The 16,077-nt window shown below is 36.0% G+C and overlaps 1 protein-coding gene across 1 annotated transcript in view; it reads left to right on the top strand.

Annotated features, from left to right (window-relative positions):
* The window catches only part of VWA8 (von Willebrand factor A domain containing 8), a 181,970-nt gene that overhangs the window by 24,230 nt on the left and 141,663 nt on the right, over nt 1–16,077 (top strand). The window contains exons 4-7 of the mRNA XM_041466938.1: nt 1,297–1,407; nt 13,458–13,625; nt 15,441–15,605; nt 16,004–16,053. Of these exons, the coding sequence (XP_041322872.1) occupies nt 1,297–1,407; nt 13,458–13,625; nt 15,441–15,605; nt 16,004–16,053 (494 nt within the window). The remainder of the gene's footprint in view (nt 1–1,296; nt 1,408–13,457; nt 13,626–15,440; nt 15,606–16,003; nt 16,054–16,077) is intronic.

Here is a 16,077-nt window from a genome sequence, read left to right on the forward strand (position 1 = left end):
ACCAGATGTGCTACTTGACAGTTTCATGTATTATTTGAAATAAATTATAAGAGTTTGGAATAACTTAAAAAGAGCACTTGATATACAGGCATAGGATATAGAATGTGCCTTGTTATTTATTCCACAGACTGTATGCAGTTGAGATCTATTAGAAAGGCCACAGCTTACTGATTCAGTGCCAAGCCAAAAATTATGTCAAGGCTGGTCTTTTCATGTGAGCTGATACATGCTGTGGTGCCTTTAATGTAGATATATAAGCCTGGAAAACTTCTATTTGCTGTTGCTGAAAGCTACAGTGCATTCCTTCATAGGGCTAATTGTTGAGAAACACTCATTTTTCCCCCTTTAATTAAAAGAAAGTGTTACTATATCTACCTGCAACATAAAGGAATTGGTGGCTTTGTAACCCAATAGGCACTGCAAAAGTGGAAAGAAAATAAGTTTAATTGGGTTTTATATCTTTGCTTTATTTTTTTTCATGCAGCTGTAGTTGAAAGCTGTCTGTTAGGAAAGGTCTGTTAAATCAATGACATGTTTAATTGAGGAATAAGGACTATGAGCATTTCATTATGAATCTGTTTCCTAAGCAGAATGCATGATAACCCAGATATGGAAGTAGCAGAAATATCTGTTATAAATACATGGGGGAATTGGTTTTATTCTGTTAAGATAGCAAATTCTAAGTATATCTCACATTGAATCAAAATTAAAAAAAAAAAAAACAACAAAAAACCAAAAAAGAACCCAAGGGTTATCTTTTTTTAAATAGCCTATAGTTTTACAGATGCAGAGTGCATCTCATGACAGCCAAGGAAGAGGATAAGAGTAACATAGTTCATCAGTGTACTGGCAGAGCACGTGCAGGTAATAATCACAGCTGCATCTCAATATAAGTGTTACTGAACTGTGAGAGTTGAACATCTCAATCTTTTACAGAAAACTTCTGATTTTTATTTGTGATTTGTAGATGCTGGCTGTTTTTCCAGGGTCTGGAACCAGAAGATTAACCTACAGGATGTTACAGATGTTCAATGGAAAGAGTATATAGCTCTTTTAGAATAGGTTTGGGGAAAATAAAAGTTTATTGAGCAGAAATTCAAACCATTTTGTTTGAGGCAGAACACACTGTTAACATTTTAAAAATAAGAAATATTAGATTTTGTTCAGAGCTATTTCAGATCACTGTGCTGCTGCCTAGAGCATTTTTGTACAATTATACCATTAGGTGTATTCTTAAAGTTCAGTCACTCAGGTTATAGTGTTATTTTTGCAATAACTTTAGGCTGTTGTCCTCAGGAGCTGACAAAGCGGGAGGTTGAATATATCGCACTGTCGAGGGACACCACAGAAACTGACCTCAAACAGCGACGAGAGATCCGGGATGGCAGTGCTTTTTATCTTGACCAGGCAAGTTGCAGTCACACACCACCTTGTCATTATTCATAAGTAGTTTGAAGGAAGTCATGGTTTATGTTATGAAAAATCAGTGTGTGGATTGACATGTTTCTAATCCAAGTAGAAAGTCTCTTGCACAATGATGTCATTATTGTCATAAATGTTATTTTACCCAAATCTAAGACTACTCTGTCTCTTAAGAGTACTACAGCGTTGATTTAGAGAGACCATTTTTGGTAAGAGTAAGGTCCATTCTGTGCAAGTTAGATAAGCCTTTGCTATATCTCTTCCTCAACATCTGCAGCACATTAGGTGTATTCCTGAAATGAATCTTCTGATCTAGTTTAATTGTGAAAGCATCTAGTTCATGTGTTTTATGACTGCTCTGTGTTGTGAAACCCAAGCACAATACAGGGAGAGAGTTGGGGGATTTGATTTGAAACCTCATTGCTGACCTGGAATAAAATAATGATTTAAACACTTTTGCCATCTATATTGCCCCAGACCAGTAGCTGATTTGGCACAGTCACAGAGTGACTTGGGTTAGGTAAGATTTCTCTTCATGGGTTATCAGTGGCATGTCTCCTTTCTGATTACTTTCTGATTACTTTCTGATTATGCAGGTAAAATGCACACTTCATGTGAAATGTCTGTTTTCATAGATACCTAAAATTTTTACAGAAGTTAGATTTCTGGCTAGATTGGATGGGTGAGTTCCTGTGATGTAGTATGAACATAAAGGAGTTATCTGAAAGAGTTTTCAGTTGGTGATGCTAAACCAGAAAGGTTTGTTCACTCTTTTAAAGAAAAATTTTTCTTTTTTTTTTCTTAAATTCCCAGTGATCTCTATTTCAGCTTCCAAATTTTCAAGAAACCTTTAAGTAGATTTTCTTGATACCACAGTAAATGAGCCGTGGAAGGTCCTCAGAATGATGAATTAACAATTAATCTAAATATATTTTATTTCATCTTCTTCTAGGACTTCAAATTATTTCATGCTTATCTGGAAATGCAAGGATTGCACAATAGGAGATAATTTGAAGCACTGTACTGTGTTTTAGGGCTGTAAATGGCTTCTCATTTACCAGAGAATAAGAGCATTTATGTAGGTTGTGGGATTAACTCATGTTCTAATATCAGCTCCACACCTGTCTGGTGCTATGGGCAGCCTTATCCTCACACTTGGTACAGGATAGTCAAGGTGTAACCATGGTGTAATAGCATTAATTAACTAACATTTGTAAGAGCCACTGTGTCAAGGACTGTAAGAAGCTCACTGAGATGTGAGATGGTCTGTTACCTCTGTATTTGTCTGTAGACTTTGATCCCAGGCTTTGATTTGTACAAAGTGAGGCTGTCTCAGTCTATTTTGAGTCAGCTGACTCCAGCATGAACGCTCTGGAAAGATTTGTTTCTTAAGATCAAGGTCTGAGATGACCACCTTCCTCAGTTAGAAATTTTCAGTTGAAAGGTTTTTGCCAGAATCCAGCACAGCAGTACTTCAGACCAAGACTTTGCTTTAGCAAGATACCAAAGTACTAAAATCTGTCGGAATCTGTTGCATCTTTCCTGAGCTCATGTTTTACTCATCATATTTATAAGCAATGTGTGTTTAAGCTTTGAATGGAACTTAGGAAAAGAAATACTTGGTATTTAGATGAACACTTTTTTAAAATACTGGAAATATGAAAGATAAATCTCCTAGATAGTGATGTGCCAGCTGAGGTTTTCTCATCCTGCGTAAAATGGGGTACATAGTTATGTTTAGAACCATCATAGCTCTAATTCCATTGTATTACTGAGCTATAAAGTTTTGCAGATTACACTGGTGTCTGAATTTCAATGAGTTAATTTAATGATTTTGAGGTTTGCAGATACTGTACTAATTCAGAGCATTACAGAAGCTAGAGACTACTCTTCTGTAAACTACAAACCATTAACTGAGATTAGTAGGAAGCCCTAACAAAATATTCCCTAAAGAGCTTGGATTGCTCCAGTTGGCATAGCTGAGACAAAGAAAAGGTGAATTCATGTGAGGGACTGAAGATGATGGACTCTGCTTTTCAGATTTTTATACCATTTCCTTTCCTGTAGTATCTCATGCTTGCTCTTCATGTCACCCAAGAGAAGACAGCAGAGCTTGAAAGTCTGGTTTCCACGACATCCTGTGTCTGAATTCTACTGCTTCAATAAAACTTATCAGTTGTTTAAGATATATGAGGCTCTTTGTAAGCAAGTCATAATATAGTAGTGTAGTTATTTTACACTTTGAATAATAATATACTGTAATAAAATCTGGCATCTTGTGACCAGAAAGAGCTTTTAATTTAGTGGTTCATCAGGTTTACAGACACAGAAAGGTTTGCAAAGTTGTCTCTGAGTGACTGTTAAGATGTAGTTGTTTATAGCTCCACATTTAATAGTGACAGACTAAGTGCTGCAAATTATTATCTCAGAGGTTTCAAAACATCTGCTATATTTTAATATGAAGTTGCAGAATATGATTGCAGATAATTAAAATATGTTGGAGAGGCAGTCATTTGGAAGCAGTTGTGAAAATTCCGTATTGGAATATGTATTGAAAGGCCAGCATATCAAATATTCTTGCATATCAGTATTTCTTAGTACTAGAGTGAATCAAGTGGGAGAGTTGGAGTTAGGTAGTTAGAAGAGATATCTGATAAAGGCTGAAAAAAAGGGGTTTATTTACCTCTGAAATAGATCATTGAAATTAAGGTAAACATTGAACTGTCAAATTCACTGCCAATTAAAATAATGTAAAGTAAATAATTTATGATGAGGTAATGGCGAATTATTTGTTTAAATTAATGTACTGACCGCAGAAAATTCTCTTTGCTTTTCTTTACTTTGGGCCATTCATTTTGGCTTTCAGCTATTAATTCAGTGTTAAAAGCCTCAAAATTGTCATTATTTCTGTTACTGAGCTAATTAAGTAACATAGTGGTTTTATTCTCTAATTTATTGTATGGGTTAATTATATTGTATATCAAGTAATTAGTTAGAATTACTTTATATTACCTAAGAATTCAAATGGCACCTTCAGATTTTACTTTTATTGATAGAATACTTGTCTTGCAAAGTGGTTTTTTGCTTCTATAAATCTGACAGTTAAGCTGTAAACTTCATTGAACCAGTAAGAATATTCTAATAACCTAGTGTATTTCCAAAAATTAGGGAATTAGATTTGATTTTTGCCTTTTTTTCCGCATTTCTATATAGTTTTGGTTTTTATTTTGTGTGTACAGCTGCATAAGTCACATCCCTGGTTTAAATTCTTATTACTACAGCCTCTTACATTAATAATTATTACATCTAAGGAAATCCTACATTATTTTAATGTAGCAGATGAATTTGGGAGAGCAGCTAATCCACTTTGTTAGTGCTTGAGAGGTGTATTGCTCCAGGATTGTGTTGCAAACCACATTGTCCAGAATGCCCATTTGTGTTTACCTTTTATCTTCCAGCATTTACATTAAATGAAAGAAGCTTCCCAAACACAAACCATGTAATAAAGTGTACAGTCTTTTCTGTTCAAGACAGTCAACTTAACTGAGGCTGGAATAAGTAGAAAGATGTCATATGGTTATGTGCTGAATAATTGCAAATATGATGTCATGTTTTTGAAGATTAAGCTACATCCACTGAGTGGATATGTAGGTATTTCACTGGCATTTCTGCTCATTTTAATACAATACTTTTACATCCCTAACTGCACCAGCATCCTAAGTTATACAATGGCAAAATGTAAAATTGATTGTCAAGATACCAGAAGAATAATCTTCTGACATGTCTTGAAACACTTAATGTAGTAAACAGTTAAACACCCAGAGTGACAGAAATGACAAACTATACTGTCTGCAAAATGAACATAACATGAAATCTCCTGGAGTAGCACTACCCAATTTGGAATCTGGTTGCTTTTAATCAAAGCAGATTAGAAAGGGAATTACAAAATAAGATGTGAGATTAATTGAATGAAATTATAATCATATTGGAGAGTGACACTGTAATATTTGAGAGTGTGTGTGTATACACATACATATGTATGTTTGTGTATACAAATAAAAAACTTTCTGTATTTTCTTAAAGACATCTGTAAGAATGATTCAGCTTTTAACAAAAATTAACCACTGAGTGAAAATTGTGTGATTCTGTGATTTATTAACTTACTGCCTTGGTGTGCTGGGATGTTAGCCACAGCCACATTGTCGCAAAGTATAATTTCATGGACTGACTAACACTGCAGTGTCTGTGTACTTAGAACAAGAAATAAGATAGTGAAGTCTGAAGAAAGAAGAGACAAGCAATGCACTCCAAAAGTGTGAATGTTCCTATTAATTTTCTTAGTTTCTCCTACAAAGAAGAGGAGACAAAGAGGAAAATATTAGGTAGAAATGAATTTGGGTGAAATTAATCTTTGTTGATGTTGACATAATATATCTTTTATCTAAAAAAAAAAAGTGTGTTAAGGAGCTCTGTATGGTAGCCTTTTAATTTGTAGAAGTGATTTTGGTATAATCATTTGCAATACTTCATTCATGCTTCTTAAAGTGTCAGCATTCAGCTGGATTTGTTAGGCTAGCAGCTCAGACTGGTATCTTGTTTTGATGTGCAGGGCATATAGATGAATGTCTGTGATGTAATGTGAGGAATATTAGGATCATGTATTTATAATTCCTTATAAGGAATTGTGAGATTGTTTTTTCTTATGTTGGTATCTGTTACATGTATATTCCACTTCCTTTTCAGTTGTTATTTCCTACTATGGGGAAAGGAGCAATAGTTTGTAATATGTGGGATCACAGTATCCATAGGCAATATGGACTTGATGGATGGTGCTCTGAGTCAAAGTGATTTAAGAGTGATAACTAACTTCATAATTTTTAGATATCTGCCAAGTATTTAATTTTCTTTTTATTTTGCTGCCCATCAGGAAGAAAAATTTAAATTGCCCTCCTTCTTTATTCCTGTACAGAAGATAAACCTTGCCTAGGTTTATTTCTTTGTAAGTTGTTTTTACTAATAAATCTGTTAAGAACCTCAGTTTGCCTTCAGCTGGGCCTGGTTTCTGGCCACAAGGCAAAATGATTTGTGTATGTGATGTAACTGTGCTCTCATACTAAGATTCTTGATGTAAAGCAGCTAAAATAGCTGGACCCTGCCAAGGCAGGGATATAATTTCTTGTAAATACAATTTGCAGGCACTGTTACAAAAACACCTGACTGTTGTGTTAGGGTAAGGGGTAATGGAAGTAAAACCAGATCACTTGACATGTGGTACTTCAAAAATGGAAAATAAAATTGTGTGGAGGAAGGTGAAATCACTGACAGGGGAAACAAAAATCAGTGACTGAAATGAAGGACTGTTCCAGTTCTTGTCACATTTACATATTTATGCTCTCATCATATGTTGATTCACTTCCTAGGGTAAACTTTTCTAGCCAAGTTTTCTGATTTGAAACTCGAATAAATTCAGGAGTTTATTTCTTTAGCTGCTTTTCATTCTGTGCCATGGTATAGCATCATGAAATAGATGCTCACCAGTTCAGGCCATTCATCCTCACTGAAACACTGACTTCTGCAGACTGCTGGATTCCCTCTTTGGACGCTAGCTAGCCTGGCTGACAGGACTCCGGTATGCTGGAATTTCTCTGTCTTTTGTGGGTATTTAAATTGAAATAGGAGTGGATAACAGTATCTGCTCTGTAATTTTGCTAAACTCAGGAGAAAAGTAGCAATAAAACCTACCCAGAAAACACTTGATTAACTCAGTGGGGAGGTAGGCTGAATAGTGACGATGTAGCCCCCTGCTCCATTACAGAGGGTGTTGAATTAGTTGAGTTGGTTCTTAAGTTACCTTTTTAATTTGAGTAATCATAATGGTTACTATTACACTGATTTTCATTAAGTATGAACATCACATTTGGAATATGTATAACTCAGTATATTTGTGGCCTAAGTTAAAAAATGCAAAACTGTAGCTTATCATCTACAAAGTGAAAAATGTTTGTTACAAAAGATAGAATACACTTTTTTTGATGGATGGCAGGCCTGTTTGTCATCTCATCTTGGAATTGCATTATACATTCATAACTTTTTTTATTAAGTATATTTTATTTTAAAGAACTGGCATAAGATTTTCAAAATATTTAAGGAAAAAGATAGCATTTAGTTTTCATTAAAATGTGATGGTTTAGCTTTTAAAGTGGCTGAATGTGGTTTTAGTAGGCCTTTATCTTACTGTGCAGTTTTTGCTGATACTTTTACTTTGGAGAAAGCCTGTTCTCATATGCAGTCATTTACTGGCAGTCCTTGTCAACTGTGGAAGTCCCAGGTGACTGGAAATTGGCAGAGGTGGCACCTATCTGTAAGAACAGTCAGAGCCAAGTTGTGATTGTAGGATTCTATTACTTCAGTCCAGTAAGTTGTCATCTATTTTAGTGTGGCTCAACAGGCTTCTAGTTTGCTCAGCTCATGGGGAAAAAACAACAGCTAGGGAATTAAGAGGCCTTAAAGCTGAACAAATACCTTGCAATATAGTCTTTGGTAGAGACATACCATTAGACATGTCTTTTACACATATCTTGAAAGTCTAACAAAGTAGTTTCCTCAATAGGAGACAGTAAAAGCTCCTAATATTCCATTCTGCTTCTCTGTCATTTTTTTCCTGTTATCTTTTACTTGTTGGGTAGTTTTAACAATTTAAATTTCAGAGTTTGGATTAATTGTATTTGACTCATGGAAATGAACTTAGAAGATATCATTTTCTTTTGAGTTTTGTGATATTTGTTAGCATGGTAGGTTGCAGGGACTCAAACCTCTCACCTATGGAAGATAGACTGTACTTTGTGTTTAATAGTTCAAGTTTTGTCAGCCTGCTGCAGCCAGCCACCATTTTTTAATCTCCAAACCAGCCCAAGTTTTGTGTTGTCTTTACCAGATGGTTGTTCAGGATCTCTTTTCATCATAAGTGACATCTGGACATTACATTGTTGTGATGTTTATGAGCTACAGAAATGATTGGAAAGAATTGGGTGGATGAGTTTGTGTGGGATATTGTGCGGGTGGTGGGAACAAGATATTCCATTGGAAGGGACATCTGAAACGTAGGCTGCAGATGTAGAGAATCCTTACCTCATTAGTTCTTGTGTTCACTGAGTTGCTTGTACTGTTGTTTTTCTACATTCTTATGGTTGCTGTGCTTGAGATGTCATTACAGGGATCCAGTTTTCAGAGCAGGGGCAAGTCATCATCTAAAAAAGCCCTAAAATGTACCTTGAGGTAGCTCCTATAAAGGACACAGGTATTGATTACTGATGAGCAATTTCCAACCTTTTAATTATAAAACAGTTTGAACTGTAGTCTGTCTATCGTACTCTGAATGATGCCCAGATTTGAAAAAAGTCCTTTGGAGTTTCCTAAGAACCTTCCTCATGGCTTTCACGACAACCAGAATGTTCTAGTGTGCAATAAGCATTTTCCTGAGAGAAAAGAACTACCACTTCAGTTCTGGTATGTGAAAACTATACTGTTAAAATTCTTGTGGCTTTACAAACTATTTTGGTAAGCGATGTAAAAATGTCTTCTTTCTCTGACGTTTTTTGCATTTCGGTGTGTGCATTGTGGTGAGCTTTTTTCTGTCCTTCCTGTTGTGACACTATATAACTTCATCCCTATGTTTATACACTGTGATTTATGTCAAAATTGGGGTTTACAGCTTCCTCCATTTGTTGTATTTTGCACTGCTCACCATAATTCAGCTACAGGAAATTCAATGAAAGGCTGCCTAGGATTGTCTTGTTCCTAAGGTGTTTTCACCTTAAAGATAATTTTTTTTGGTAGGTGCAGTGTGAAACCGTTGTAAGCATTCTGTGTAATGTGTTTGTTGCATAAAGCCACTACAATGAGAGCAGTGCTTTGTGAAGTGTTTCTGCTCCCAGCCTCTGGTAGCTGCAGGTATTCCCTGGAGCAGGTATCCAGGTTACCAGCCTTCCAGAGCTCTGGCAGCACAGGTGGGAGGCAGCAGCATCTGTCCTCTGATGAGCAAAATAGTCCCTTTGCTGCAGTGACAATAAATCTGAAAGTAAATTTTTAACAAATCCTTCTTGACCTTTTAACAAGAATGAATATGTTTAATCTCAGATTTAGCAGCAAGGTTACATGATATAAACCACCCCCCGCCCCCCGTCAAATTTGTGGTTTATGTTAGACATTTAGAGTGAGCAAAACTAATGAGAGAGGGGATCATTGCAACTCTCTCTGGGTTGTCATTATAGAATTATGAAGATTTGTTTCTTGGAAGCATTTTTAAAAATAATTTTCAGTGACAGATTGCAAAATTACTTTGCTTCCTCTGATTTTTTAAATGCATTGTAGCTTTCATGCCAATCTATCAATACACAGCTAAAATGGATGTTTTCAGAGGTTGCCTTGTAGTATGCCTAGTTTACTGGAAAAAATTACTACTCATTACCAACCAGAATGCAGAAATAGTATAAATCAGAAACAAATATTTCAGCTCTTCTGGTCTTAAGAGCAGACATTATGCTACTTAACACAAGAACTTTAGAGGCAGGTGAAGTATGCACTTACTTCATTGTATTCTAGAGAACAATTTCCAGTATTCAGGTATGCTTTGAAGATGGAAGGAAGCACATCAGAGTAAATTAGTGCCCAGGGGTTGGTGGTGGTGGTGTCATTATTATGTGGTGTCTTTGATTAGGAAATAAAATCCATGGTTGTGCATTCAGCCTTTCCTGAATCTGATTGTAAAAGGTGCATATAGGTAGGCAAAGGCCATTTGAAATTTTCTTTTCCTAAGTAATAGAATTTTGAATAAAAATTTTGAACAGTTTCCAAGTTCTGTATTTTTTAAGTTTTGATCCTGTAAGCTGATGATCAGCAGTCAGCACAGTGTATGTAGTAAGCTGCTTCTCAGGATTGCATTGCTAATGGAGAGCATTCTCTTTCTCAAAATTAATGATTGCTATACACTTCCTTATATTTGCTGTCTACCCCTACATCAGATTTTCTTCATATACCAGTTCAAGAGAGAGGCTTTTGTTAGTACTGGAAGCCTGTTACTTCAACACATCCATAGTGTGTGTGTGTCTCAACACGAGTCAACAAGATTCTATGGATACTCAAAATATTTTGAAACCATATGAACAGAATGTGTATTTTCCTCTGCCTAGTAAAAATCAGTCCTAAAGTCTTCATAGACTTATAATATGCAGAATCCAACCAGCTTGGCAAATAAATTGTTTGTTAAAACAAGTTCTGTCTATGTCTCCAAGCTGCATTAAGACAAAATAGCATTTTGTTCATGCCAGGTACTGGACTGTCTGCTGGAGACTCAGGCTTTCTATTCAAGCAGGTTGGAGCAGATTTTTGACATGACCAATGACCTTCCTAGGGAAGAATGTTAGCAAAAAATTTGTTCTTTGTACACATTTTATGGGATGAGGAGAGAGGTGATTTTATGTTGCCTGTTAGGTAGTGTATGATGTCCTGAATGAAGAAAAAAATTCATTGCTTTTTTTTTAAGAATTAGTGGTTCAGTGGAAGAGAAGTCATCTGAGGATTAGTCCTTGTTTAATGGGCTTATTCTAGGTTACTCTGATACTGATTATGAGGCTAAATATAAAAGTGTTGTCTTTTTAAGAAGGGAACTTGATCTGGAGATCTGTACCACAATTTACGAGTGCTTTTTTTCAGTAATGTTTGCCTGAGTCCAGATTAGATACATTAATAATTAGGAATTATTTCCATCTTAATAGTGATGTGAAAAGTTTACTCCATGGCTAATTTGCCACTTGTTAGTTATGCTTCTAAATTGCACCGAAGCATCTTGATTAGTCTTACTGTTTAGTGTTGTGGTGGTTTAACATCAGACAGAAATTAAACTGCAAATAAGCCTTTTCCCCTTCCCCCTCTGGTGAGAGAGGAACAAAGTCCAAGATGTGGGTTGAGAGAGCAATTTACCGAAAGCAAACAGGAATGGAATAAGAAATGCACTGTAAAAGCAGCAATATTAGCAACAAAGCAATATTACCAAAAAAAAAAAAAAGTGCTTTACACACAAAAGGTGTTCACCACCTCAGCTTAGTTCTGGCTTCCCCAGACAAAGACAAGATGGCGGGTGCTCCCACAGTCAGTGCTTTCCATCCCTAGCTCCGAGACAATGAAAAGCAGTGATGGACAACCCCCTGAAAGCCAGGTCACATTGCGCCATGCCACCTGTTTCTGGGCAGCTCTGCTGGGACCCTGTTCCATGGGGCACTGTAGCTTCTGACCAGTCCCTGCCTCTGGGGCTTGGTTTGGGCTGAGCTCCTCTTGTCCCGGTTTTGCTGCCGCTTTGTTCCCCATGGCCACTTCCGGCGCTGGCACCGTGCGGCGCTGGTTCTGCTGAGGTTTGGCGCTGTGCCAGCTGCACTTTCTGACCACTTTGCCAGGCTCGGCTCCACGTGGCTCAGCTGCTTTCATCACCCAGAGCTGCACTCTCCTGAGGGGTGGGAAGGGGTGGACAGGGTCCTCATGGCTGGTCATGGCAACCTCTCCCAGAGGGAGAGTGGAGACAGTGTCCCACCCTTTGCTTCCTTTGAAGCAAAACCAGGGCTGGTGTCTTCTGTGTTTCCTCAGATGGGTGTCTGAGTCAGCTGTGTGCTTTAAACCCATGTCGCAATTAATTTGTTGTACTGAACTCGTCTTTGTTCCTACTTTATTCCTATGCATTTGTCTTTTATACGTCTGCTTTCAAATGTAATTTTTTGGTGTGTTATTTTTGTATTCTGGTGCTTCTTCATTATTCTTTTTCATATCTTCCTTCTTTCTCACTGACCTATTTTTTGGCATCTATTGTATTCATCAGCGATTTTCATCTAGCGTTATGTGACAGGTTCTTCTGTAGGAGTTTATAGGAGACATGCTGGGAAAAGATTTCATTTGTTCTCCTTTTGCAACTGTGCTTGTGTCTGAAATTGTGTTTAAATGTGATAGGAATGCTAAAAAAGACTCTGGTGCATCTAGATGTTGCCTGTGCCCAAACCTGCCACATTTTTATCAGTTTAAATTTCTGTAAATCAGAAGAAGACAATAATGCATTGTATTTCAGAGTCTTTTACTGGGCAGTAATTATTAATATTAGCTATCAAGTGTACTTAATGTACTTGAGTTAATGTCATTGTGACAAAGTTGCACAAAATCATCAGCACCAGAGGTTAGTTTTACATTTTGGCTCCACATTAAGAAGCAGCCATACATAAACAACCAATCAAGTAGAAAAGAAACCATTTTCTAACCCTGAGTTTTCAAAGGATTATCAAGTTAATGGCTGCATTTTTATTCTGGTTTTGTAGACCGTACTCATTCAGGGATTATAATTTTAAATTAAATGAATCCTTTTAATTTTATCACTCTTTTAAAAATCTGATTACTTGTGGCACTCTTTTGCTTTCATCATCTATGCTTGGTTTCAACTGTCTTACATTCTAATCAAACTAAAGTGATGTACTGAGGATGAATTATGCTGATGCATATTCAGAAAAATATAAAGGAATACTGGACTTTTTTCTAAATGTCTTAATATGATTGTAAATAGGTAAAAACCCCTTGATTGTATATGTTCTGTTAAAAATACTATTCCAGAATCCTTTGGTGGTGTTAAACTACCTGAAAATGCAGAATATCATGTGACATCAAAAAGAAAGGATGCTACATCTATTTATATGTACTGTGTTTAGTCTAAAATTCTGTAAGATTTTATATCTTATTCTGTCGGTACAAAATACTGGAACTTCTGTCAGTCCCCATAATAGTTAGGCAGTAAAACTCCAGCTCATGAATGTGTTAAAGGTGGTCATATATCACCCTTCCTGACCACTACTGATGAGAGTCATGTTGATTCTTACAGAAATAAATGTTGTTTTGGGAAAGTTCTTGGAAGAACTTAGAGGTTCTTTTTCAACAAAAGAATTGTTTGAATTAATTATGCAAAGTTGATTTCTATTAAAATGTTGGGGGACTTTATATTTTTTTTTAAGTGTGCAGTTCGTGCAGCTACTGAAGGCAGAATCCTTGTTCTGGAAGGCTTGGAGAAGGCTGAGCGGAATGTCCTGCCAGTGTTGAACAATTTGCTGGAGAATAGGGAAATGCAGCTTGAAGATGGCCGTTTTCTCATGTCTGCAGATCGTTATGACAAACTTTTGAAGGTATGGAAATGCTATTTGAATTTTCTTTTTCTTTTTTTTTTGCCTCCTCTTCTTGGTAGTGCTGGAATATTATAGTGAAGGAGACAGTACTTAGGAGTCAAGTGGGAGAAATTTCACCTAGGTTTCAGTGGTTTTTTTCTATGTTGTCTACGTATGAAAAATAGGAGTCCATGCTAACCTTATATGAAGCCTGTATGTTTCTAAAATGTGAAAGCCACAATGTGAGAATAACTAAAATGTCATTGTGAAAAGATATTTAAGTTGAAATTCTTGTCACGAAGTCCAGATAATGCTTCAGCATGGCAATAGCCTTGTTGCTAAGCTTTTAAAATATTAAGATACCAAAAGAATGAGGTCAAGATGAATATCTTTATATTCAGTCACTATATTGGCGCTGTTTTGCCTTTAATTTACAAAAGTATATGTAAACAGCAGTCTAAACTATAGAAAATGGTTAGAGGCTGTTCCTTTGATAGGAAATGGGACTTCAGTGTCTGCTGTCATTACTGCTTTAAACCATTTTCATTCCTTTAGAGTTTGAGTCCCACTGCTTGGATGGATACTCGTCAGGTTTGGGGTTTTTTTTACAGTTTCAGTAGTACTTTGCATCTTAGTTCCATGTACTGTAGTTTCCAGTCACATACCTGTCAGTCTGATACCTGCTTCCTCACCTGCTTCTTCATGTTTCTGTTCTGTCACACCTGTGGTTAGGTGTATGGTTCAAACCCATGTGGCACAGCAAGGAAATTTGCAATAAGCCTTCAGACACTGATCTCGATTGTATGAGGTTGCCAGCTGTGCTGAAGTACCATTAAAAAAAATTGTAATATTTAATTAGTAGATGCAATTACTGGAATCATTATTATTATATTTCAAAAACAAGCTTTGAAAATGTAATTGTATTTAAAGAATGAAAATGAGAATTCAAAGTAAGGTTTGGTTGTAAAACATCTCTCTTCCTTTTAAACACTTTTCTGATGATTAAATGTTTCAAAACGACTGCCTCAGGCACACTGATAATAGTATATGAATTAAATAAATCTCTTGCTACAATACTAAATCTAATATTGTTGTTTTGTTGTTTGGGGACTATTGTATTATATAAACTAAGTTTCAATTTCGCTTCTCCTGTGTGAACAATTACTGAGCATTTAGGTCTGATGGAAATGTATTTGTGTATAGTTTCAGGGAGGACTTAACTGTGATGTGCATAGAGATAATTTTTTAACGTCTAGAATCCTTTGCTTGATATAATACAACATTTAATGTCCTCATGAAGGAGACTAATTCTGTATTATTTCATATAATAAAGTATAATTTATGAATGAAGCTTCTAAAATGGAGATTTTAGTTGCCTTTACACTTACGAGGGAGAGAAATAAAGAAGAAAAAAGGCTTGTTCATTGTAACACACTTGTAGTGTTTTAGAATAAAATATATTTTGTGCTCAGTTTATTTTCTGTTCTTTGTAAAAAGAGTGTTGTATTTGTACACTTTCACAAGATGTAATGTAAGGTAACATCACAACAGTCACCATCATCTCTAGGGTTTTTGGTCATAATGTTACAGGTCTGAAAGCTATAACTTATTAATAATTTTTTCTGTGTTCATTTTGGAAAAACTTGTTTTCATCATCTACAGATTTCACCAGTTCAAGTCTTTCTAGTCACTGCATGAAAGATGAGAACATTTGAAAAATTACCACATTTAGGCTGAAGGACTGGGGCTTTTAGTTGAGCTGGAGCTTTGTCATCATAAGTTTTCAATGATGCAATGTGGGGTTTTTTTCCTGTTGCTTTGTTTTAATTTATTTAGGAGCATACAAAATCAGAGTTAGATGCATGGAAGATTGTTCGGGTTAGTGAAGATTTTCGAGTGATAGCCTTGGGCCTGCCAGTACCTAAATACTCTGGTAACCCTTTGGATCCACCTCTCCGCTCTCGATTTCAAGCGAGAGATGTTTATCATCTACCCTTTAAGGTGAGTGTGGTAGCAGAAGATTGGATCATTTGTATTGAGTAGAGATAAAATTCTGATGTTATGTTTTACTTACCTCACCTCTGAAAAGAATTCTTTGGTAACAAATTTATCTTAAGGTGCATTTTTCATATTTTCATATTGCATAATAAATTCCTGACATGCAGTCTTAGAGTTGCCATGGAATGTTGCAGCAGAAAGTAACTTCCATAGCACAGCCCTAAAAGAAAGAATTTGATCTATCTTTTGTTCTTAAATAAAATTAATTCTGTGTCAAGGAATGAGTAGAATCCTCATGTCTAAATTAGAGGGAAAGATAGAGAATGCTTCGTATCATGACCTGTGACCCACAATATGGTGCCAAAATTAATTTACTCTGTGATTTTATGTTCTATTTCCAGGACCATCTTCAGCTGTTATATTCAATTGGATCAAACATTTCCACAGAGAGGTAATTTTTCATAATTAAAAAAAA

The sequence above is a fragment of the Pyrgilauda ruficollis genome, unplaced genomic scaffold, assembly GCF_017590135.1.
Source record: "Pyrgilauda ruficollis isolate IOZ18807 unplaced genomic scaffold, ASM1759013v1 scaffold20, whole genome shotgun sequence".
Taxonomy (NCBI): domain Eukaryota; kingdom Metazoa; phylum Chordata; class Aves; order Passeriformes; family Passeridae; genus Pyrgilauda; species Pyrgilauda ruficollis.